A 26323-nucleotide genomic window follows, 5' to 3' on the forward strand; every position below is an offset into this window, starting at 1 on the left:
AGACGCCGCAGTCACTTCCGGCGACCGCGGCGCCGCGGCCGCTGCTCTTGGGCCGCTGCGGCCGTTTCGCGCCGTTTCTTTCTCGTCGATCCGCCGCGGATTCGGAAACACGTCGTTGGGAAGAAGTTTCGCCGGGATAGACACCGATTTCGGGACGAGAAAGGGTCTTTTCGCTCGGGTGGATTCGAACGACGGAAGTCCACGTACGCGCCGCCATTTCTGAGTGAGTCTGCCTATTTGACAGTTGTTGACCACGTGACTGACTTGCAATGATGATTCACGACGTGATAGTGCCGTTGCGCCACACACGTAGTTGCATCATAGAACATCATGCGAATTGCAACATGTTTTTTTCATATTCAACTTTCGAGTATTGTAATCAAACGTTATATTAGACTATATCGCTTAAGGGGATGCTGGAGTGGTTCTGCACCTTTGGCATCTTTCGCTCCTATAACTGTCGATTCGTGAAAGCATTTTTGTGACAGAAGTCTATCTGTGTTAATATATAAATGAATAGATATTTTTGTTAAGCTTCTAAACTTAATTTCAATGATGCCATGCTGTTCTCTGATTTAGCCCGAATAGTGGAACACTGTCGGCTCGTACACAAAAGCCACATAATTTGTATATTACACAAACGTTTTCACGAGTTGACAGTTCTAGGAGGAAAAAGGTGCCAAAAGTGCAGAATCGCTCCAGCATCCCCTCAAGACAAGTTGCAGGAACGTTCCCCGCGATTCGAAAATCCGTAAGACCGATTGAATCGACGTATTCTTAAGTATTTCGCGACGACTATTGTGGTTTTCGAGGAACATCGAAAACTCACTTATTAGAATTGATAAATTAATAAACTGAGAGATAATACTAGGAGATATTAATTTTGTAACATCTTCTAATATTTTTTATCAGAAAAAGAAACCTATTAATTTTAATAAATAACCAGAAGATATCAAACAGTGAGAATCCCTTTCTAAGAAGGTGATTAACTATTTGTTACGCGTAAAAGTTACCGTAAGAAAACGAGAACAAATAAATAAGTCGCGCGCGCAGGTATTGTTTTAGTGTATTAAAAAATAGACTCCAGTTTTGCATGGAATATTAAACAATAATTGTCCAACGTGTACGTATACGGGTTCGTTATTATAACAGATTCGTCTCTCTTATTTCTTCACGCATTCGCGTCATAATTTATTCGAATATCGTTTATCTTATACTACCCGTCTCATTATATATGCATTATTAAGTGTTCAACACACATTTTTCGCGGCAGATCGGATCGCCGGTTCCGCAGGAGGCGCGGAACGGTCCAGAACTATTGCGACAGCCGCGACAGGCCAGAATACTCTAGAAGCGTCTGGAAAGTAAAGGGGAAAAGTGCGCGTTCATTCGCCGCAATTTTGCGGAGTGACTCACGTTTTCTAGATCTATCTATGCGCGCATGCGGACGCCACATTTACCTAACTTTCGCGTCGAAGTGGCGATAATTCGAGAACAATTACCACGTTGCTTTGCGTAATTATAAAAAAAAGTTATAAACGTACCATACAATTACAAACTTCGCCGGTGAAGCAACTTACGAGAACTTTGAAATAATGGTTTTCTCCAAGTGTATCGAGGAAATAAAGCGAGTACTAATACTCAATATAGCTATTGACAGAATAGAGTAGCTGAGAAAATGCAATTAAGAAATTAATTTGGAGATCATATAAATACGTCTGGGACTGATGGTACCAATTGATTTACAAACATTAGGATTATGGGAGAAGGCAGCTTTTTTGTAGGACTTTGAGGCAGGAAATATTAAAAAATGCCAATGTCAATTAAAGTAAGTTATCAATTTTCTGTGATCAAATGACGATATTGATAGTCGATCATTATTTCTTTAATTAACATCGCTCATAAATTAGCAAATCCACAATGTTGCGAAACCAACAAGGCCCGGTTATTCGCACGATTGTCGCTGAATCATTTAATGGCACCATGATGATTACTAGGCGAATTTGATGATGGCCAGCTCTCTCCGGTCGCGTATCGATCGATGAATCATATCGTATGCATAAACTTCGAAAGCAATCCAGACACCGTCCAGAAAGCAATTGCACAAACAGATATGACTTATGTATATTGAACACAAGGGCATTATCAACCTTGATGTCGCTCTCTGTATTTTTCTTGAACATTTTTATAATCGATTACAGCTTGAAGATAACGGTTGTTCGCAATCCGCGACAATGAGGCTGCTGCTGTCTTTCAATTAATTATATAATTTACTTTTCACTTGCTTTTCAGAATTTCGAGCGTGAGAGTCCTATGCATATCTTGATTTACGCCTCGTCATACCTATATCGTGCATTATTTGTTATATGCGTACATATATAATTTGTATATACAGGGTGTCTCATTTTTAATGGTCCACGCAAATATGAAAGATACGGAAAAACGTTTCAAACAAAAGTTGTTTGGTTTGAATTTTATAGTGGAATTCCCTATTGTTTATTATAACAAACAGTTACTGAGATATCATAAGTTGAACATTAATAAAGTTATAGTCTCATAATGGGGGACTTTCCTCTGATAAATATTTAACACAATTGCATTACAAAATGTATTTGATTTTAGCTGAAGGAAACGTTTTGTGATTTTTAGGGCGAACGAAGGCAAGTAAATTGTGCTGTCCGTCAATCGCACTTGATAATGTTCGTTCTGACAAACGCATGTTTAAGATGCGATCTGCCGATCGTTTTCGATCGTAATTTTCTAATGGCGCTGATATCGGTCAGGTGTATACGCTCGTGGAAATACGCCTGATGTCGCATTATAAATTTAAATGTGCACTCTCCATATGGATGTGTCCAGGGTCGGATACGAACGTCGATATTTTAAAATTTGCCGTCGATTGGCAAGGATTTTTATAAGGTCGATGATTCTTCGCATGGCGGAAATCTCGCGTTGCATTTTACTTTCGTATCGCCACGTGAGTGATTCACATCGGTACAAATCTAATCCAAGAATTAATTGCGCTTAGCTCATTATCTCCGGGCATTGTTTGACATTATTATTACGTAAACCGAATGCTCGATTACTTTTGGAACACTTAGCGAAAATATGTTTTTATTTGCTGTGACGTTAACAGTCGGAAAAGAGCTCGCGTTTAATTGACCGCGAATATACCCAGATCTCTGCATTGCATATTCATTGTCCAACGTAAATTCAATATGAGTTCAATATTCTTGAGAGGACGTCGTTGATTCCTAATTCAACGACGGTGCAAGAAAGGAAAGGGATTAAAAGAGATTAATCGCCTTCGTTCGATCGATCGCAATTTCCACGTCGCGGAATCGCCGCAATTACGTTATCAGAAACGCTCGATATGTACCTACGTCCCTGCATCTACCCCTTGTTACTCGACAGGGAGGCATTTGTCCAGCTGAGCAGATTTTAGCCGTTTAGTTGGTCTATCGCGCTGTAAACCCTCGACCGATCCTCGAACGAAATGAAATTACTCTCTTCGGCCCGTTCGATGCTGCTGGTGCTGTTCGTTCTTCTTGGCACTTCGGCAGGGATTCGCTTCAACGTCGACGCCTTCGTCGACGTGATACTGAGTGTTCGAAAGGTTTATTCCGCGGCGTCCGTCATATTCACCCATCCTGGCGACATGTACGGGGATTACGGGGGTCAGTGGTATCTTCCAAACGGCACAGTATTATTATTGCTATCTTTTCTACAGAGACGAAAGAGCGTCTTAATGAAAATAATTCTGTTAATTCCATATATTAATAAGTCTTGTTCGAATCAAACAAGTATTTATTTCGTTATTACTGTTAGTAAATGAATTAGATTATTTCTAATTAAATTTAATACAATTTTTTTTCGTATATAAGAATATATTACACCTTGCATATCTGGCAAGTTCATGCATGTCCAGGAGAACTTTCATTATCATAAGCGACATAGGCATATAATGATAAAATACCGTGCAGTATGATTAATAAGACTGTATCCCCCACGGGTATTGCGATGAATAGCGTACTTTTTATTTGGACACCGTCACCTAACCGTTTATTGTATTTAACATTCAACGAAAGTCATGGAGAATCTCAGAAAGCAATTTAAAAAATACCAATTTGACCGCATTGTCAAAAGACTCTAATTCTAGTGTTAGAAGATTGTACAAAGTTTTTTTCTTCTTTGGAGAACTCGGCAGAGTCCTCCGTTTTACGTATTCGAGCGTGAGCTGATTTTGGAAAATCCTCGCCGTAGATTTGCAAATCACGCATCTGATACATGCGATCTCCCGCTTGCTGGGCCGGCGCTACATAATGACCGCGAACGTGCACTTCAAAAAGTTACGGAGATCACTCAGGTACCACCAGCGAATAGTCCAGCCTGTTATCATCGTCATTATACCCGATTTCGAGGCGTATCTGGAGTTCGCGGAGGCCACCGAGACCTACCCCATGTCGTTCCCGGTGTGGTTCACGCTGTTTCTCTACACCCCCGACAACAATACGCACGACTATTGTCGCGAGCCGATCGGCAATCCCTTCCATCTGGGGTTCGACACGCAGATGCTGGTACTGTGCCACAACGAGGCAATCCTGCGGGAGTGGTACTCTGTCAAAGGCGAGACTGTCAAAATTTTTGACTTGGCGGAATGGGGAGATGATGACGAGGGATTTATTCCTCTGACGAATCTGCCGCTCTATGATCGGAGGAGAGACATGGAAGGAGTTGTTCTACGGACGGTCACGGTTAAGGTGCTTGATAAGATTCGATGTAATTTTCTCTATATACGATATCTCTAGTAGCACAGCTTCGTTGTCGTAACAAGGATCCCCTGTTCATTTCAAATTCTACGAGAGAGGGAAAGATATCTCAGGTCCGTCCTGGCGTTCTAAGCGTTTCATTGGTTTTTTGCAATTTAGCGCATAAATTTTATTTGCTGTTAGATTATGTCATCATAAGCGTGCAATATTTGCATTTTATCGATAACCGACATTGGTGTTGCGATAGTGACATTGCATTTGTATTTACTTGACCTGAGCTTGACGGTGAAAAATATTGGCCAAGACACTTTGAATATTATCGACATTTAATGGCGCTATTGTCAACGTACTTTGCCACTAGGGATAAAATATTATGGTATGTACGCTTGTAAATAAAACAGTTGGTTAGAAAGATTATCATTTCAATTTTTTTGTTAATAGAAAATTTGAAGATATTAAATTTAAATGTTAAATATTTCTATCAGTATAGTAGTGTCACTAATTAATCGTACATACCATAATTCTGACGGCTCTTGCGTATAAAATTAATAAATGCGAAACGGATTTTCTACTTAATTAATCGGTGTCAAGCAAATTCAGGATTCGTCGGTTTCGACGAAGTTTGCTGGGAATTACGTGGCCAGTATGTACGGAAAAGTGTTGGAGGAGCTCACGTATTCCCTCAACTTCACCTTGAACGTCGTCTCGCAAATGGGCGAACACGGTCTGTGGAATCGACAAAATCGGACCTGGTCTGGAGTGATGGGCGAGATTGTATCGGGTCGTGCAGATTTCGCTATCGCCGATATGTCGATGACGAGCTTTCGGGTGGGCCACGTCGATTTCACGCTGCCCTTGATCATATCTAGAAACAGTCTATACATCAAGGAGCCGGGAATATGTGGCGTCAAGTGGCTCGGTTATTTTCAGGTAATATGATTGATTAACGTAAAAATTATGGGTTTACCCTTATCTCGTTATTGCCGCTTCGAAAATAATACAGGTAGATGAAAGTTGCCTAATACGTGCCGGTCACCTAAATCGAGCTTGGTCAATTTTTTTCTTATTATTCAATGTAAACAACATCTAATGCTGAATGTGAGATAAATGATCACGGTGAGAAATTATACATACAAAAAAATTTCCCGATTACATCTTATTGCCTGCGTATTACAAACATTAGGAAAAGTGGAATATAATTGTTGTCATTTTTTATTAATTTACGTAGCCGATAAAAATCTAACGATGCGATTTTATTCTGAATTTGTATGCTTTTATAAAAGTCAATTTATCATAGAATATTTTATATTCATATTGTGTACATGTTGCAATTATTATAAGTTAAATCGTTATTTTTCTAAAATTAATCGCATCTCCTAAACTGATTACAATGAGCACCAATTATTAAATACATACCGAATGAGAAATGTAACAGAAAATAAGTAGTACAAAGTTTTGAGTAAGCTCGATTTGATTTTGAACTAATTCCTTAACTCGTGTGATTGCGACAGACATTCAATTTGTGCACGTGGGCTACAATTGTTACGTTGATAGCGACCGCGCCGCTTCTCCTATCCTTTATGAAAACGTACCGCGAATCTCGAAGCACCGTGGGTCTGCTCTCTGAGAATTTCATCTGCATCTGGGGTATCTTCTGCCAGCAGGCGCTTATAGGTATTACCCTATAAATCCTGTGCGAAGCCACAACTGTCGAGAAGCAATCTTTACAATTGTTTTCTTATAAATCTTATTGTTAAATGTTCTACAAAACACTCTTAAAATATCTCACGATTGCTTCTTTCTAACGAGTTCGAGAAAAAGTTATTTTCATAAAATTAAATTCAAAATTAAATTTTAATGGAATTGAGCGTTAATTTTGATATTGAATTCTACACTGCTCAAAAGAAATATGGCATAGAAAAATTTTATGCAAAAATTGGTCAACTTTGACTGACGGTAACTCCGCGAAAAATCATCGTAAAATTATGTTCTTTTTTTTAATTAAAGCTTGAAATCTCTACTTTAAGATACTATAGTTCTTTTTTAGGTGTGATGCATCCCTACCACTGTAACACCTCAAATGTGAGGGCATGTTTGTTATATTGAAAATTACAAAGTTTGACGGAGTGCATGGACTTGCTACATTTTTTGGGGGGGATACTGTTTGCAGGAACATAGAGTACGAACCTTCCTCTTCAATTTAAAAAAAAAGAAGTCGCTGCCATTTTTTTTTCGTAAGGATACAATACTTTAAAGTAACCCTTGCATTATTGGCATATACCAGGTTGCCGATTGGATTTTGCACATCATATGGCCCTGAAAAGAGCCGTTTGTGTGTGTGTGTGTGTGTGTGTGTGTGTGTAGAATGACTCATTTTTGGGGTGCTTGTTTTAAAAATCGGGCGCGCGCGCGCACCATTCATGAAGGAAGGCCGCGCGAGTTTTACGCAAGTAGTACGCGAGCGTACTACGTCCCCAAAAAACTGGGATAAAAACATACGAGGCACATATGTCGGTAGTAAACACCGCTGCGCCAGACACCGCGCGAGACGCCGCGAATACGCGCCGTCTGCTGCTTCTGTTTCAGGATTAAGATCGCGAGTCGATATAATCGTCAATATCTCCGCACAGAAAAATTGTAGCGAGATGATCCTGGTCTCGTTGGAAAGCTAAGATTTCAGCACTTCTAACGAGATAAGAATGGTTTATCTCGGATCATTAGTTTACGAGATTTCATTAATTAATTACAAAAACAAAATTGATTTTGTCCCGAGATCGAGATTGCGAGTTGATATAATCGTCATTATCTCCGCACAGAAAAATCGTAGCAAGATGATCCTGGTCTCGTTGGAAAGCTAAGATTTCAGCGCTTCTAACGAGATAAATATACATTTATGTACGACAGCACCAGTTGAAATCGGAGTATAATGCTCTTGCAACACGTATGGGACTCAGTATCACGGATGCGTATCATTGGCGGCGGCGTTTTAAAGAGAGACATGGCATTATTATTCTTTCGAGCAAGGAGAAACCTTGTAGTAAACCTTCAGAGCCGGGTTAACGACAAACAGTACCGAACGAAGTGGTAGGTGCCGGATTTGTAATACGGAGAGCCGGGTTCGATCCCACCCAGTACCAAAAATTCTGGGGGGGGTTTTTCTCGGGGATCCGAATGCAGATTCGGAAGAAGGTGGACGGTGTCCACAGGGTGCGCATGCCCCGGAAATTTTCGGGGATGCCACCAAGTCGAATCTCCCCCCCCCCCCCCAAGTGGGACTCGCCCTCCATCCTCTCTGACAGAATGAGAACGGTGGGGAAAGCGGAGACCTCGGCATCACCTGGTACATAAATGTACATTTATGTACAACAGCACTAGTTGAAATCGGAGTTTAATGCTCTTGTAACACGTATGGTGACTCAGTATCACGGATACTTATCATCGGCTGCGGCGTTTTAAAGAGAGACATGGCATTATTATTCTTTCGAGCAAAAAGGAACTTGTAATAAATCCTCAGAGCCAAAAAAGAAAAACTGTACCGAAGATGAGGTTATCCTCATTTTCATCGGCTCTGAAGGTTTGTCGCAAAGTTTCTTTTCGCTCGAAATAGTAATGCCATCATTACTACTCTTTCGAGCGAGAAGAAACTTTGTAATAAACCCTCAAAGCCGATGAAAATGACGATAACCTCATCTTCGGTACTGTTTTTCTTTTTTGGCTCTGAGGGTTTATTACAAAGTTTCTTCTCGCTCGAAAGAGTAGTAATGCTATGTCTATCTTTAAAACGCCGCAGCCAATGATACGTATCCGTGATACTGAGTCCCATACGGCTCTTTTCAGGGCCATATGATGTGCAAAATCCGACCGGCAACCTGGTATATGCCAATAATGCAAGGGTTACTTTAAAGTACTGTATCCTTACGAAAAAAAAATGGCAGCGACTTCTTTTTTTTTAAATTGAAGAGGAAGGTTCGTACTCTATGTTCCTGCAAACAGTATCCCCCCCAAAAAATGTAGCAAGTCTATGCACTCCGTCAACTACCTTTGTAATTTTCAATATAACAAACATGCCTTCACATTTAAGGTGTTACAATGGTAGGGATGCATCACACCCAAAAAAGAACTACAGTATCTTAAAGTAGAGATTTCAAGCTTTAATTAAAAAAAAAGAACATAATTTTACGATGAATTTTCGCGGAGTTACCGTCAGTCAAAGTTGACCAAAATTTTTGCATAAAATTTTTCTATGCCATATTTCTTGTGAGCAGTGTACTTTCTCCTTTTTCAAAAGTTGACTGGGGCTTTTAAGTGAACTTTTTCCTCCAGAGTTTCCGAAAAGATCGTCACTGCGCGTTGCGTACCTGACGATATTTTTGACGGCGGTGCTGATATCGGCTCACTATTCAGCGGCGTTAATCTGCTTTTTAACGGCGTGCACTCGCGTTCTGCCCTTTCAGACGATAGACGAATTCGTCAACGACGGCAGCTATAAATTAATCGTTCCACGCGGCAGTGCCGACTACGACGTAGTCTCCGTAAGTTTTTCCGGCGATCAAAGGAGCTCGTACTTTCACTTCTGCTCGTACGCCTTTTGAAACGATCGAAGTTATGTCAGATCGTTGCATTCGATAATATGGAATTATAACGTGGTTTTATTCACGCTGATGCACGCCGAGTGATGAATAGTTTACGCGTTACAAGACGTTTCCGCGACAGTTTCAGGCGAGGTACGGGGCGCCGACGAAATCTTTCTCGGTGAAACTGATGAAATTAATGAAGGACGAACAGGAACTGCCGGTCAATTTAATTGATGGCTTTGTGCAAGTACGATCGACAATTCGTATTTTTACGACCTCGAGACGAGTGCAATATGAAATCAATTTTAACAGTGCAGTTGTCTAATCTTTATTCCCATGAAACTACTCTACTTCTTTTTCGAATTAATATTATTACTTCAGAGCAAAAAGTCCTTTATATAATTAATCATCTGCTATTTATTTAGGTATGTAAGCAGCGAAAGGTTGCTTACATGGTGCTGAGCGCTCTGAAGAGAAGCGTAGAGATGAAAATTCCTTGTAAACTGTCGAGCATCAGCACTGAAAGGATAGACAACTTAGGAATGATCCTCTCCAAGAACAATCCGTACACAGGCGTGATAAATTATCAGTAGGTACCGCGACAGATCGCCCAACCTTACTTTCCGGCCGCAAAAATATCGCGTTTATTAGTTTGCAGAAATTTTTGGATAACGGTATGATGATGCGTCTGAGGGATACGAGATTTTTGCCGCATTCCGCCGAGGAGAAGACTTACATGCCGGTCCGTTTGGTTAACGTCATTCCAATTTTGGCGATTCTCTGCGGAGGCATTATTATAAGCATCGCGGCGCTGATTATAGAGAAAATTCATTACCGGTCGAGGCGAAGGAAAGTTCAGCCGAGAGTCTTTTATCCTTCCAGAAAGCCATTTATCAAGAAACACAATTATTGAGAGAAAATTTACAATTTTATTTGACTTAACTGAAATCTTCTTGGTAGAAATTTGACGTGTGTGTATATATATAATTGTGTTTGATTTATAACAATTAATTAATTATATATTTATTATATTTACAGCGTGCTAATACTGAAATAAAATAAGAATTAAAAAATGTCTTTCTAGCACGAGAAGAGTAAAACTTTCTTCTATTTTTCAGTATTCCTGTTAAAAGCCATTCAATTGACACAATCACGTAAGGTACACAGAAGAAATTAAGTTAAATGTTATATCAAACTGTCGCTGTCAGGTTTCCTTTCCCGCTGCTCTTTCTCTTGCGAGATTCGCACGTTTAAATTTGCACCCATCTTTATACGTCGAGTTAGAGCCTAAGACACGTCGACATATCTGAAATAGTGGCATTGTGGGCGAAGCGCGGATGAGTAATGTCGGGTACGGGGAGCTTAATGACGGCGAATAACTCATCGATTTGGCCGATGATTCGCCGATAACAATCGTACCATCACGTATCTCCATGTAATTTGTAATAATGCTGCCGCACATCCACATCAATCGGTGACACTCTTTCGCGCGCACCCCTAGATTCTCGGATCTGATAAACTCCCGTTCGCGATGATCGCCCTTCAGTCACGCGTTCGCACCCTTGAACGCAGTACCCTCATTCCTTTCTTTAACCCTCAAGTTGTGATGGCCACGTTTTTCGATAAAGGACTCCGTTGTCTTCAGTAGGATTTTGTTAAGTTAAGGATTTGAGATTTCGATTTCTTCTTGTGTCTCTCTTCAGTCTCGCCTGTCCATTTAATTCACACAAGGGATAATTCCTCGCGGCGAATTAAACGTTAATTATTTATCGTAACAGTGTCCAACTGGACGAAATCGATTTTAATTTTTTTTACATAGTAGTTCGGGTTGTCGTCTCCAATCTGCATTTCGCAAAATGGCATGCACGACAGCGCGATCGATAGCAATTCTTTTTCTCGTGTTGGGCACCAAATCCCTGACAGAGAGTGTTAGCATTAACAATTATTTCCGACTGATCAGCGACGTCCACAGATATTATCGCACGTCGTGTGTTATTTTCGTACGGTCTTGCAATTACGGTAAGTACCGGGAATAGTTTCCGGCTCGCATTTCTCACGCTGCACCTTCAGTCAACTGGTTAGCAGAAAGTTTCCGCGATGTTTTCGATTTTTTTTTCTAATTCTTTCTTTCTTCATCTAGCTGTGATTATAGATTTACATTCAAATGTAATTAGGCACGAAAGATTAATTGCTTTCGTCTAACTTTCATCTTTGGAGAAATTAAATATCATGATCTCGGTTATGATATGAAGAACATTTCATTCTGACAACACTAATTGCTATAAGTAAAACGTAATGCCATCTTCGACGCGGATATCGCAGATTTGAACGCGACGACACTGGTGCACACGTGGTCGCGCGAATTCTCACGGCAACGAGTCATGACCGTGGCCATAACTTTCTCGGACCTGACGAACGAGTACAAAGAGTACCGGAAGAATGTCATGCGGCCGTTGTTTGTCGTTCTTCTCGACACCGCGGAAACCATGAACGAGTTCTCCGAGACCACGAGGAGCATTAAACCCATCTCCTTCCCCATTTGGCTCGTCGTGTTTCTTCAGCGTCCTGGGAATCCCCTCGAGCAGTATTGCGGATACCCTACTTATAACGTATTCAACGTGGACTTCAACACCCAGATGCTGGTTCTGTGCTATGCCCGTCCGATTCTAGTCGAATGGTACGCCATTCGCGACAATCGCACCAGAACATTTGACCTGGCCTCGTGGTCCCCCGAGAGAGGTCTGCTTTTGAAGACGCGAAGAACCTTCTACGCCAGGAGGAGCAACATGTTCGGCGATGTTGTGCGCGTCACGTCCGTGAACGTAAGTGTTTAGTTCTTCTTCGAGGTCCGTTGTACGCTGCTCTTCTTGCGAATCGGAAAATGAATTGTCTTGGAAAAAAGAAGTCTCGCAATTTGCCACGGAATCCATATTAGAGCTTAATGATGATTCGCAGACTCGTAGATTGACTTGATAATTCTGTTGATAAATGAAGGACTCGCCGCTGATCTCGCTGAAGAACGGTACGATCAGCGGGTTTTTCGGTCTGCTGCTGATGGAGCTCAGCAAAGTGATGAACTTTACTGTGAAGATTTTGGACCCGGTGGAGGGATTCGGCTGCTGGAGTCGGGAGAAAAAGGTGTGGACAGATGCGATCGGCCAGTTGGTGGCCAACGAAGCCGATGTCGGTGTCTCCGCGTTCACGATAACCACTCGCAGACAAGAAGTCATCGACTTTACGGTGCCACTGATACGCTCGCGATACCGCCTTTATTTTAAAGAGCCCAACAACCCCGACGTGGAATGGTCCTTGTATTTAAGGGTAATAATTAGCTTTCTAGTTATAGCATATTAATATCTACTATTCATTAGTATTAGTAGCAGATATACATTAATTAATATATTAGATGTACGTACGTTGATATTTATGCTACAAAATTGCACAAAGACGTTATAATTATTCTGTCTTAACTTAAAAATACAATTATCTAAGATCCTTTAATTATCTCTGGGAAGAGAAATAGTATTAAGATAGCTTATGCGGCTGTGAAGATTCACGATAACAAATAGAATAAATTGTTGCTTTCTTTCACCGATCTTTCAGGCATTCAGCCCCGGAATTTGGATAACATTAGCAGTGATAATAATAATCGCTTCCATTCTGTTGACTATTATGAAGACGAAAGGCTACTTCTCGATGAGCTCAATGTCCGAAAACTACATTAATGTTTGGGGCATTTATTGCCAGCAGGGTTTGTCAGGTAACGTTTACTAGAGATATTTAATATTTGCCTAATTGTCAATTTTTTTTTCGTATTATGAGTTTTACGCAATTAATGCATAGATATATCAATATTTGCTTTATATGCATTAGCGCCGGAATACATGTATATTTTATGCATAGAATTTCCTAGGGAGTCACCGATGAGGCTGGCTTTTCTCTCGATTTACACATCGTCGATAATAATTCTGGCCGTCTATTCCGCCTCGTTGATCAGCTTCCTGGCGCTCGGTACGCCAAAACTGCCCTTTTCCACTCTGGAGGGTTATGTTAAGGATGGCTCTTACAAATTAATCGTTATGAAAAACAGCGCCGAGTACGACATTCCTTCTGTAAGTTTGCGCAGAAATTTTAATTGAAGTAATCGATAAAAGTAGTCTCGTTATTGCAGCCGGAAATTGTGAAAGCATTAACATTACACGACACAAGCAGGTCTTAGCAGTTCAGTAATATTCTTGAATTTGATTATTTCAATATACTTTTTCGTTCTCTTTTTTGTATAATGTCAGGATTCGCGAAAGTTTGTAAAGAAGACATCCCATTCCAACTATACATATAACTGGAAGAAAAACAATCTTTATTTAAATTGTGCTTTCGCGAATTTTACAGCGTGTCAAGGACCCCGTGTTTCTGAAAATGTACGAATTGCTGGAAGAAAAGACGCATTTACCGATATCATTGTCAGAAGGATTCAAGCAAGTTAGCAATACACATCACTCAATTAAATAAAATTAATGAAATCACGTTAAGTTTCGTTAAGTCGTCAATTCTCATGTCCATTCTTCCATCCTACAGATCTGCGAGAGAAACAAGTTGGCATTTTATACGACGGAGGTGTTCAAAGGGGCTATAAACACTTATATACAATGTAGGGTCGTGTATATCGATACTGGAAGAATCGACAACATGGCGATGGCTCTATCAAAAGGAAGTCCTTACACCAGCTTCATGAATTATCAGTAAGTCCTAAATACGTATACATATTTACTTAAAAAGACACATTTTATTATTTAATGGAGACTGTTGAATTTATTGAGATTGATAAATTTTATTAATATCACTAATGCTAAAAATGTTATTCTTAATTTTTAAAGCAGACATTTTTCAAGTAGAAATTTTATATCTTGTATAATGAATATTTGCTAAATATTTTAAGAAGACGAGAATATCATTCAATTTTAATATTGCTGAAGTCATTCAATTACAAGAAATTATGTTCAGATTAAATTATTTACGATTATGTTTTCCTTTTCACGAATAAATGTTTTAAATGTCTTTCAACATTTTCCAGCTTGCGGCAATTTCAGCTGAACGGCATTATGAGCAAGTTGAAGAACAAATATTTGATAAGAACTAATTCTCCGAGCAGTATTATTTACGGTCTGGTCGATTTAAGCGATGTAGCACCAACTCTAACGATGGTGGCAGGCAGTATGATTCTGGCACTACTTATTTTAATAATTGAGAAAGTACATTATTCATTTAAAACTCGATCTGAGAATAATAGATTATCCGTTAGAAAATTGAGTCCTAATCTTGGTGTAAGGAATAAACGAAAAGGGGCCAACGAGAAAGATTTAAAATTGCAAGGATTTTATAACACGAGACCGATCGGATATTGGCCTTAAAAAAAGTCTAAATACTAGGTATAAGAGTACTAGCTGTTCAAAGAACTGTTGGTAAAATAATATTTGTAATATTATATAATCTGTGTTTATCAATTTATTTAACAAGTTCAATATTAAATATTACATAAATAAGTACAATTAACACACGTATAATGATTAAATTAATAGAATATTAAAAAAGTAAATTATAATTGAACAAAAGCGATTAGAATTGTAAAGCGATAATTAATAATAATATTAACATTATATTATACAATCCTTATTATATGTAGTTATATAATATATCTAAAATTTGCATTACTAGAAAGAGAATTAATTATTAATACTTTGAACTATAAACTGTTATTTGAAATAGTTGTAATAATTTATGTCCACATAAATTATTGTTCCACCTATTACATTGATTCGTCGACCTTAACAATCCTTAATGTAACGCTGTCAATATTACCGGCAAGCGGAAGTTTGCATCCGCAGCTCACAGTTTCTTGCTGCAGTCGATTCGATACGCAACTCAGGTGGCATAGCTTTGCCTGCGGGCGCAACGGATGCGAGCGAGCACGCGCTTACGTTTCCGCTTTCTGTTTGACCGGAAGTGACCTTTGGCTCATTAGAAAAACCTGCACGTACGCATCAATCTCGACAGTCCACAGTCGTCCTGCAGCCAGGAATCGCTTCAGTATAAGTACATGTAGAACGTGAGTCGCCTTTACCGTTGCATCGATGCTAGGCAGCGACGGCATTGATCATCATCAATTACGGGAATGAACGCATCTTCGCAGGTACCAATCAACGACGAATTAATTGCGACTAGCACGCGATGGCTATAGCGTGACAGCAATCGGGAGCGCTTCTTCTATTACCGGATCGACTCCATTAAATTGCTATTATGGAAAGAATAAGTAATTTATCAAATGTTTTTCTCGTAAAACGCATTAGTACTTATCGCGGTGTCGTTGTAATTTTCTTTCCCCGTTGAGGAACGTGAGATTTCTATAAAGACTGAAAAACAAATACGTTGAGGTGCTTGATGAGATTTTCCTATTCAGTTGTTTCGAGAACACTAATGTCGAAATGCAGGGTAACGTTTTACAGTAAGATGAAGTGTTTTTTCTTGTCAGATGTAATTTCGCTCAGTGCAGACGTGCGACCGCAATGGCCTTGACTGCAACCGTAAGGAGAACCGTACGCGACGTGACACAACAAAAAGTACGACATACTGGAAACGAATATTTGTAATTTCAATATTAGTTTTTCTCTTCACCAATATCGTAGTTTGTATTAGACTCAGGCTAATTTTTTACTTGCCACTTCAAATATTTCTAATTGTAAGTCACTTTTCTCAGTTCACAAATTCGCTTTCTAATTTTAATTTAAGGTAGAAAAAAAGAATGAAAAATAAGCTTTGTCGGGTTATACAGCGTCCTTGCTGTATTTTCAGAGAAGCAATTTGATAAGAAAAAGAAAAACTCGATGAATGGTGAATGCGACTGCGGTGCGGGACAATTTGATGATGCATCTTCGCGCGATCGGACGGCCTCGAAGTGCATTCTGCAGACACGATTGTCTATTATCGTTCGCGAGGATCGACGACTGCCGTTTCAGGAGGAAAACAAGTTTCCTCGACCGGCCTCTCTCTTGTTGTCGCACGCAGTAGCCATTGTTGGCGCGTTGTGTCATCTCTGGGCTTGTCCAGAACGCCATTACGTCGCGGCGACAAGAGAGAAAGACTATTGCTGCAGTCAGTCGTAACAATAACAATAATTGCGAACCAGGAAACAATAATGCCTGGTAATGACGATTGTTGCGAAGGAAACAATCGCGATGATGACAACGGATGGAGCCTCGCCCGAAAAATAAAGTCGTAAAGTCGCGCAATGTTATCTTAGAATTTCGATAGCATTGACGATTCTTTTGCGTTAAGTAAATACGATCGCTTTCTCGTTAGGATTTAATAATATAGATACTTTAGAATTAAGATATTTTTATAGTTAAAGGGATTTTTGTTGAATATAGAAACTACATAAATAAAACAAAGACACTTTACATTGATATTTTATCGATGTTTCAATATCTCGTCGAATATTACATGAACAGCCATTGGGTAGCTCTTCCAATTAATTACGGACGTTCGTAATGCACTCTGTTTAAGATTTCGTCGATTATTGAGGTTTATCAATCGTAGAAATTCTTGGAATTTCGGGCGTCGAACCCCGGTTCCGAGAAATGACGTAGCGCTGTGAGCACTTCGGTCGAAAACAGTCTATTCTCATTGTGCCTACCATTCACGTGGCGACAGTCGAACAGGTCGGTTAGCGGCCCGCGCCGCTCCGCATATTATTTCTTCTTGATACGCGTCCGTGACAAGTTACAGGAAGAAACCGCGATCGCTGAATCCTCGTGATTAGCTATCGATGCTCGGTTAACCGGCAAGACAGATACCTCGCGCGCGATTCACACACGAAATCTGTACGTCCAAAAATCAAGACACTAGCTAGGTTGAAATTATTTCTTCATTGCGACTCACGATAATTTCAACTGCTAAAAACTGAAATTGTTCAGTATAGAATGCTGCTCTGTAGTTGCAAAGATTTAGTGTCCTTTTCATTCTCACAGCCAAGGTTGATCCTTGCGAAAGCTTTATCACGGAATTCATACACACTCAACTAATTTCGAAGTACATATCCAAGGTAGCCTAGTACTAATTATTACAATAGCATTTCTGTTTCAGCGAAGGTAATAATTTGCGTCGGACGAGATGAGAAGCTTACGACTTCTTCAGTAAATCCGCTACCGCGAAGCTCATTATCGTGTCCGCGGGCGTAGGAAGGTGTTAGCTACACGCTGGGTCATTTGTCTTCGGCTAAAGGAAGACCAAGTAAGTGAAACATTATGTATACGTAAACGTAAAATGCGATAACTAAAGGAACTTCTTGCTAACCCGTGGCTCTCGAAAAATATTATTTAGAATTGCTGCCGCTCGTTCTGTAGGCCTGCTGAAGTTATGCGATTTTTAGAGGAAGCAACAGCGATCATCCACGACGTGGATAAAAATAGTGAATCCAATAAGAACGCGGGTCGTTGTCCCCGATATGCCGCGAGCATTATCGGGAATTGTTTAGCCGTCCTATTAGAGATAAAAGAGCGTCTGATAACTTGATTAGTCCCTCGCAGATAATCTGCATCGTAAGCGTATCAATTTTTCTTTTCGCCAACCTCAGCGAAACGATTCGGTTAGTAGGTCGTAGATAATTGACGTAATATGTGCAGTTACGCGGCAGGAAAGCAATAATTAAATCACACTAATAGAACATGATGCAGGTATTACGCTATTAATTATTAAGTATTTAATGGTGCGGTATTATTAGTTTACTGATTAAACATTACACGCTAATATAAATATCACGCTGATAATTAAAAGTAAATGCAACGAATGCTTCTCGTGCTTAATTTGTCCGATAATTCCAGCCTCGAGATTATATCACGAAAGCAAACAAGTGTTTAATTCTCATTCAGATCGTAGATACTGCGCAACGTTTTTTTTTTTGGGATCGATTAATATCTGTGCTCGCTACTTGTTGTCCTCGTTAAACTCTTCATTTGTCACGCGCGACGCGATGTCCAGCCAACGTTCTGTTTGATCAATGTCAAAACCGAAAGAACCAATGTATCGCTCGATCAACGTCGTAATTCAGGTAACATTGCGAAATGACCGGTCGTAAAAGCGTTTAATTGCCGTAACACGTTTTCGCCCAAAATAGGCGATCGTCGGGACCCTCGCATGCAACAGACTCCTCTCCGTCTCCGAGGAAGATTCCTCACTTTTCCTCGCTCGCTCTTACATTCCTCCGCGTCGTTAATGCCATTTGTACTTGCGATTTTTACTTTTATCATAATAATCGGAATTTCTCACGATTAATATTGGTCCCTCACGGTACTCGGTCATTCTCGCATCCACTTTACATTAACGGAGCGGAATAAATCCGCTCGAATCTCTCTCTCCCTCCTCACCCCTGTCTCTCCCGCCAACGTTGGCGGAGGCGACCCACGTATACCGGGTGCCGCGTGGGTGTGGGCTGCGTACGTACGTGTCCGTACGCACAGTGGGGGCACGGAGAGCCGATGGTGCCCCACCGCCGCGGCGGAATGGAATGGAAAGGAAAAGAGCTGTAGTGTACCTACGGGCTGCCTATCCGCCTGCCGTAGACACGATTATGTTTCGTGTCTGGCGAACCCATTCAGTGCTTCTCACGGCACGGGGGCACATGGTGCGGTCGCGGCCGCAGACGGTCTCTCCGCGAGTGGTGCATGCACGCGAGCCGCGCGACCGAGGAGTGCAGCGAACTCCGGAAGATAAGCCCACCGAGGAGGTCGAAGGCTGAGGCGAGAAGACGGAGTTGACCGGACAAGTGCGAGGAGTAACATCAAGTTGTATTTTAAAAAAAGGGAGAAAATATTGAAGACACTTAAAAAATATGCTGGATGTGTTGGAAGCTTCGGAGGATATTTTCTGAACGGATTGTGCTCACTGAAGAGGTGAGAGACAGGAACTGAAATCGTGTTGTAAATCACAAAAAGTCGCGGTAAAATTTGTAAAAAACAGGAATGTTTAAAAGGGAAGTGTAATATATGCAGATGATAAGGTGACACTAAAGTAAGGAGAAGAGAACTAAAAGAGCGAGTGCCACGTGAAACGTGTGCGTCATTCCATTTAATGTAATTCTGATCTGAAGATACCACACGGGACAAGGCGTGTTTACGAGATATCGGTAGATATCGCCGGTAAAAGGAATTGCGTCGCAGGAACCAGCCCCGTTCGAGTGCGAGAGCACTCCGCGCGCACTTTCGGAGGCGCGATTCGGCGCGTGTCCGGCGCGGCCGTGTGCGCGAAAATGTGAAAAGCCCGGTTCCGTGCTAATTATGACAGCGCGCGATACCGTGAAACGTTCTCGTCGATAAAGTTCCGCGAGCCCCCCTTGTCGATTTCGCGCTCTCTTCCTCCGCACGCGTGCCGAAAGTCCTTAAACAGTGCTATCGCGTATATCCGAACGCGGGCAGCAGACACCCGAGTCCGGGAAGATAAGAGGAAAGGAAGGAGCGCAGCTGCGGCTGAGCGATCCACGTTCCCGGACACCGAGCCGGAAAATCGGTGACTCACGATCTTAGGATCACTCGGGTGTCGTGAAGGTAATTAGAAGCTAATTAGCGAAATTTCAGTCGGAACTAATTGTATTATGCACGTAGGAGGAAGAGCATTCCTGGCGTCTGCGGTTCGCGCTCGCTTGGGCCATTTATCACGAATGGAGGAGAAGCTAATTGTCGAAAGAGAGTAAATTTATGCGTGCTATCGGCGCGATGCATCGGCGCGTCCGTCTTTTTGTGGCGCGCGCAAGACTTGACGGTCAACGGGTGAAAGAGAAACCGGACGTATAGTGAAACCGATAAAATAATAATTCGCGCTGAAGAAAGCACAGGAATAATGATCGAACGGTAATTAAACGTAACGCGGCGATTCCGTGTAATCGGAAGGCTCGGTAGAAGCGGAAGTAGTCGGACCGCGCGGACCGTTTAGGGATTCGAAAGTCAGCACGACGAGATTTCCAAATCAATCATCGATCCGCGGATTCACCGATCTCACGAACGCCGTAACGATCTCCGCTCGCGCTCCGTTATGGCGGGGGAAAAAAAAGTACGCAACAAATTAGTGGTTAAGGACGAGATTGCAGGCGAGGTAAAAAGCGTGCGGACTTGTAAATCAGCCGTTGTTACTCACGGAAGTCGGGCCCGGCGGCTTCCGAAGCGTGGAGCGGTCCGCGCGAGGCGCGCGCTGTAATATACCGTAGATGCGATCAGAAATTTTAATTAAACCGTTATGATCGTTCTCGCCGTCGACGCGGAAAGTTACGCAACTGATAATTAATTAGTTCGCGACATTCAGCCGCGTGCGCGCAGGTAAGGTAAAGATGAGTCGCGCGGCATTCTTTTGTCTCGCGGAAGATACGCCGTAGATCGTCACGAATCGATGACAAATCAAGGTAAATTTTTGAAGGGACGTTGGACATTTTTTAGTTAAATAGCTAGAGATTCATCTTGTTTCGATTCGTATCGATTCACACGCAGAAAAAAAATTAAGTTGCTTGGATTAAATGTTGAGATGCCGCGGACTGCTACAAACATAAATAATTCGCCCAATTGTATTTGCTATGGACTTTAATTTTAAGCATTGAACTAAATATCCAGATTAAGACAATTTGATGTGTTTCAGTCATTCTTTCAACGATTTTATTTCAATTACACTAGATATTGTTGACACAACGTCATTTTTCTTTTCGTACAGACGGTGGCCTTTAAATAGATAGCGACGAGTTGTGTTGCACGGGGCAAATTATGTCGACTTGGTTACATCACTCTCCCGTAAGAAGCGACTTCGGTAGCGGATAAATGTCGGGGGCAGAGCGCAAGGCGCTCCAAGACTTTCTGGGACGGTTCGCTGTTGCACGGCTAACCGACGCAGAATGCGACGACGGGAACGGTTCGCCGTCAGTTCTCATCCACTTACGCGAAATTGGATCACTCGCAGTCCGTTTGGAATAGCTATGATTCGCGGAGAGGAAGTCGATCCGCTAAGTTTCACACGGAGATTGACGGAGATGCGATCCGCATTATGCCCCGCGCCGACGTAATCAAAGTGCGAAGGGAATAATTCCGCGTGCGCGATTATTAGACACGCCGGTTAAATGTAGACATCTCGAGAAATTGCTCTCTCGGTTAGGCGATACGAGAATTGCGAAAAAAAAGTTTGCAGCAATCTCCTGCTTCTGAATAAGCGGGCATGCATTTGCGCCACATGCTTCCTCCAGCCAAATAGAAATATTAGAGGAAAGTCCTCTATTATGAGACGGGATTCTAATACGAGATAGCAGGTTTTCAACGTCCAAGCTCAATCGCAAATCTTTTTTCGCAACGATTTCACGATTCAACAATCAATTTTCCACTAAACAGATTTCACTCCAATAAATTCACGATGGAATCAATAGATGATGCCTATTAATTTAACCGAAACTCCGCCATCTCATAGTAGGAGCCTATTTCATAATAGGGAACTTTCCTCCACTGCTGGCAATTAATAATAGACAATACTTCTCTTCTTTCTGCAAGTAATATCCAGGAGATAAACGTAAGGAGAAACGAATAATGTACAAACAATGTACATGTATCCTGTTTTTATATTATTTCTCAGCGAGAAATGACTCGACAATCGATGTCGAAATGATGTCGAATCGACATCGACACCGTCAAAGAGTGAGAACAAGATCGGCCTCATGTTTTTCGCACTCAATTTTGGTCACAAAGTATGTACCAAACGAAAGGTCTCGTCGGGATGATCGCAGATATGTCAGTCTCAGAGTGTACCTATTTAACGTTCCAGAGATATCGGGCTCCAAAAATTCCCCGGACGTAAGCGATAAAACCGTTTGGACAGACATCAACCATTTGTTTGGAATGGAATGGAACCTTTGGAGCCCGATATCTCTGGAACGTTGAACAGGTACAGTCTGAGACTGATATATCTATAATAGCTGGACGAGACCTTTCGTTTGGTACCTGCTTTGTGACCAAAATCGAATGTGAAGAAATAGAACCTTTTGCCTATGGACACTTGTTCTTATTCTTAAGGTAGTTGTTTTGCGACAGTAATGCTCAAAAGTTTCTTCCAGACAGGAACCAGCACTCAATTATTACAATAATATGTCTTAATGCAATATTGTTCTAAAGAATACACTTACGATTAATACATATTATAAAATAGATTCGAAAGATTATAGTTTGAGGTGCTGTTACCACATCTCTTACACTACACTCATGTCTACTACATAATTCTTCTCATTTTTCAGTTTTAACTGTTTACATTGTTGAAACGGAACGGTCAATAATTGTACTTTTTTTCCTTAAAAAAATAAAATGTACCATCATTTGCGTTTGCAAACGCAAAGATTAATATTTTAACACATAATAGTATGTGTAAATAATATTTCACGTGTAATAATATTACAACAAATTATATTTTTACGTGTAATATTTTTAACGTGTTTTACACGTAATATTTCGTGTAACATAGCAAACTTTGACTTCTTTTTTTTAGAACTTTGAGACGGTCAATTTTTATTTAATTAGTCTTATTCTGCACGTATTAATGTAAAGAATAAACTGTAAAGATTTGAAACAACTTACATAAATGATTTTACGAAATAACTACCTTAATGTCGAATCGACGAATTATTTCTCACTGGGTTATTTCTTATTACATTTATCTCAGGTTGCTTTTAATCCGCGTATTCTCTCATTGTTCTCGGGGGTTGGAGGACTTTGCGCGCCTTATAGAGACCGTGGCACAATTGGGTCAGCGTCAATGCAACTGAATCTTATTTGAATTATCGAGATAGCTCTTTACTCTAACATATTCACGGACTGGTCCACTTAGACGTGGTCGCGGGCAACGCCGTCGGCCTACTCGATCGACAAAGAGCGGCGAGAATGAGAGCAACGCTCCGCTGTATGCGCGTGGAAAGCCGTAAAATAATCCTTTCGTGATGGCGTTCTAATGGAAAATGTATGAATTTTCTTGTTGCAGACCTAACGAGAGAGACCAGCCGTGAGCAGCGAGCAGGAGTTTCCCGTTATCGAATCTCGCGGTGACGAGAAGAAAGAGGGACGATTCGTCCATTCGACCACATTTTGAGCCTCTCACGAGACGAATCGCACGATAAATAAAATAGGTAAATGCGAGTAATCACTTGCTCGTTCCTTCTATCTCTTTACGTCTTTCTATCGCGCGTGAACGCGCGCGCTGCCGGAAGTGTAAGAAGCGTTGACGTATGATGGACGATTTCGAATTTTTCTTGGCCGAGTCTCGAGCACGGGAAACGACGTTTACTCCGTTACGTGCGTGCGAAGTCTGCGCGTTTATTCGTTTCTTCGGTGCGAGCGAGCCTGGCACAGCGTGACGGATTCGCGGATTTAGGCGCATCGGCGGCAATGATGATTGTTTGGACATGTTAAAGTGGACACGATTGCCCGGGATAAATGCCAAACGCGACTTGCGGATGGGAAATAAAATAAAACTTTCAATCTTTTCCGCTTCATTAGCGACTCTTGTCTCCGCTCAATTTGCATGTGCATACAACTTTCGGCTGAGAGCAGAACGCGAGCCAACTAGTCCACTTTCGTGAAGGAAGAAAGCAAACTTTGAAAGAAATCTCTTTGCAATTGCATTGACTCGTATAACGTCATACAACTTAGTCGCGTATCTACAGTTCTTAAATTTTCATAATTTAATCAATGTTTTCTGTTTACCGGTTGAATAATTTTTTGTAAGAAAAGATCTGATTGCAGAGAGTCAGGAAAGAAATCGATTGACGTTTTAGTGTCGCGTTATATAAAAACAAAGTAGAAAGTGCCGCGAATTTTATAAGAAAACAGAAGAAATTTTAAATGTAAATTCTTCCGAAGACTTGTCTTCCTGCAATTCTTTTACTTTAAGATTAGACTTAACAGGTGGTAAAAACGAGCTCACACAGAATTAATCAGAATTACAATCGTGTCATCGGTTCCACAGGAATAAGTTCAAAGCTGTTGAAAACATAAATTCCTGAGTCTAGGAAACGTCGTCGGGATGACTTAAAGTAAGCGATCGTGTTGGCGATTAGGCTTGTCGCTACCAATTAATAATGAATTCGAAACAAGCCCAACGGTACAACAAGCTGGTGTTTAATCTGAATCACGAGGCATACTATGCCTAATTACGTCCGTTACCGTGAAACGTCTCGGAAAGTTTCGCGCTTTTGTTTTCTTCGTTAACTCGCGCGATTTATCGTAATACAGTCTAATTATACCTAGCGGGACCGTGTGCTCCGCGCCGGCGAGCTGCAACTATTTCATTAGCATACGTAAGTATCGTGTCACGTAACAGGTACACGAACCGTAGATCTTATCATCTCGAATTAACGGTCCGTTAGATATTACCTTTATTGCATTATTGACAATTTGAAACGAAGAATATCGCGAGCTACGGACAGGCTTCCACTCGCGGGCCCCGAGGCTGACGTAGCGTGCAAAGAGACAAAACAAAGTCTAGTCGTTACGTCATACTTATATCACGGACGACGGTATCCACATAGTAATCGTCGATAATGGCGATGATCGATCTGTCTTGATCGCAGGAGGCAATGCCGGTCGCTCTCGCTGGCCATTTATGGCTGCGAGAGAAAGAAGGAGAGAGAGAGAGAGAGAGATGCGGCTGTCAACCCTCGATCGCGAGTACGATCGCACGAATTAGAATGCAGCGCGTCTGTCGCTTCGGACGATCGCGGTGCGCGACACCCACGCGCGCGCGGAGACGAGCGCGAGGTGCCTGTTGCAAAACGCGTGTGCGACCGGGTGTCACGGCCCACGTGCATTGCGTTCCGTTGCGTTGCGTCGCGTTGCGCGACACCCACATGAGCCGCAGCTACCGACTCGTGCCGGTTTCCTCCGGAGATTCGTGACACGTTCCCGTCGATTATAGACTCGGCGACTCGCCGCGCGTTTCCCGGCGAAGCGCTATCTCGCCCGAGACGGCGATTTCCAGCGTGGTCGGCGATATTCGAACGACCTTGCGTGAGCCGTGTCGACGTGGTGACGCGCGCAAGGCGAGCGCGGCGGGTTTGCGGTAAAAGCCGCCCGGTGTTTTTCTCATCGCCGTATAAGTCTGCCGCGAGGATCGAGCGGCGGGCGTTGTGCAAAGTGAATTAACGAACGGGACTCAAAAATCGGACGGTCTTGCGAATCAAATTAACTCGCTGGCAATGCGCGTGTGCGCGACAGGCAGTAAGAATCGACCTTTCTCTTTCTGTTTTCTTAACGAAGAAGCACGTTTTGGAGGCTGTCGCGGCGTTTCGTAAAAATTTCGTGAGATTTTAATCAGGAAAGAGCGTGAATTCTCCCGCGGCCTTATATTGTTTAGAAAAAGAGCGTAAATTGAAAAGAAGATAAAAAGATTGCGAAGGGGAAGAACCAATTTGCTAGAATAAACGTGTTCATTAATTCTTTACGAGTTAATATATTTTCCTCTTCGATAATTTAATCACCTTGAAACCGTTCGATTTGAAAGATCTCTTGCCGTGTCCAACAGTGAATTAAGCGTTTTCGAGCTCGTTTTGCGGCGGAAGTTTAATTTAATTTTATTTTCTTGCTTAAACTACCAGAATTACATCAACGTGTCCGGTCGGGCGTGAGCTTTGTTCCATAACGGCGTCAGAGTTTCACCGCTGTAATTTGCATAGATTAACGTCGACGTGCAAGCCATTACTAATTCCATAGTGGCGAGCTAAATCATTGCGTATCGATCGGCGACCAGGGCTATCATTTAGCGAGCGGCGGGTCGTTGCAAACGACATTCTGCTTTTATAGCTCTATTTAACCCTTCCGTTACCTACGCAATAATTGACAATCCTGCTGACGGAGATTTGATCTTAGTTGCCCCGAGAGTCATTATTACAATCTCGAGGACACATTTTAATGGCGCATTTTGTTTTAC

At 41.6% G+C, this 26323-nt stretch overlaps 3 protein-coding genes across 3 annotated transcripts in view; all 3 read left to right on the plus strand.

Moving 5' to 3' along the window:
- The first annotated feature begins 29 nt into the window (after nucleotides 1–29).
- On the plus strand, nucleotides 30–15013 carry LOC105568872 (probable glutamate receptor). Its single transcript, XM_012024877.1, has 9 exons — nucleotides 30–223; nucleotides 1274–1515; nucleotides 11484–12165; nucleotides 12338–12664; nucleotides 12947–13103; nucleotides 13247–13455; nucleotides 13733–13822; nucleotides 13919–14082; nucleotides 14415–15013. Exons 3-9 carry the CDS (start codon nucleotides 11725–11727, stop codon nucleotides 14749–14751), a joined length of 1725 nt encoding a protein of 574 aa, XP_011880267.1. The 5' UTR covers nucleotides 30–223; nucleotides 1274–1515; nucleotides 11484–11724; the 3' UTR covers nucleotides 14752–15013.
- LOC105568871 (glutamate receptor 1-like) lies at nucleotides 5258–10373 on the plus strand. The gene is made up of 6 exons (XM_012024876.1): nucleotides 5258–5699; nucleotides 6281–6443; nucleotides 9093–9301; nucleotides 9483–9590; nucleotides 9769–9932; nucleotides 9995–10373. The coding sequence occupies exons 1-6, from the start codon at nucleotides 5415–5417 to the stop codon at nucleotides 10254–10256; spliced, it is 1191 nt and encodes a 396-aa protein (XP_011880266.1). The 5' UTR covers nucleotides 5258–5414; the 3' UTR covers nucleotides 10257–10373.
- Nucleotides 15014–18934: 3921 nt separating the features above from the next.
- LOC105568875 overlaps nucleotides 18935–26323 on the plus strand; it is a 35165-nt gene continuing 27776 nt past the window's right edge. Inside the window, exons 1-2 of the mRNA XM_012024882.1 lie at nucleotides 18935–19935; nucleotides 23381–23525. The gene's annotated coding sequence lies outside the window, so the exon portion shown is untranslated. The remainder of the gene's footprint in view (nucleotides 19936–23380; nucleotides 23526–26323) is intronic.

The sequence above is a fragment of the Vollenhovia emeryi genome, unplaced genomic scaffold (assembly GCF_000949405.1).
Source record: "Vollenhovia emeryi isolate VEMERY1.0 unplaced genomic scaffold, V.emery_V1.0 DF939127.1, whole genome shotgun sequence".
Lineage (NCBI taxonomy): Eukaryota > Metazoa > Arthropoda > Insecta > Hymenoptera > Formicidae > Vollenhovia > Vollenhovia emeryi.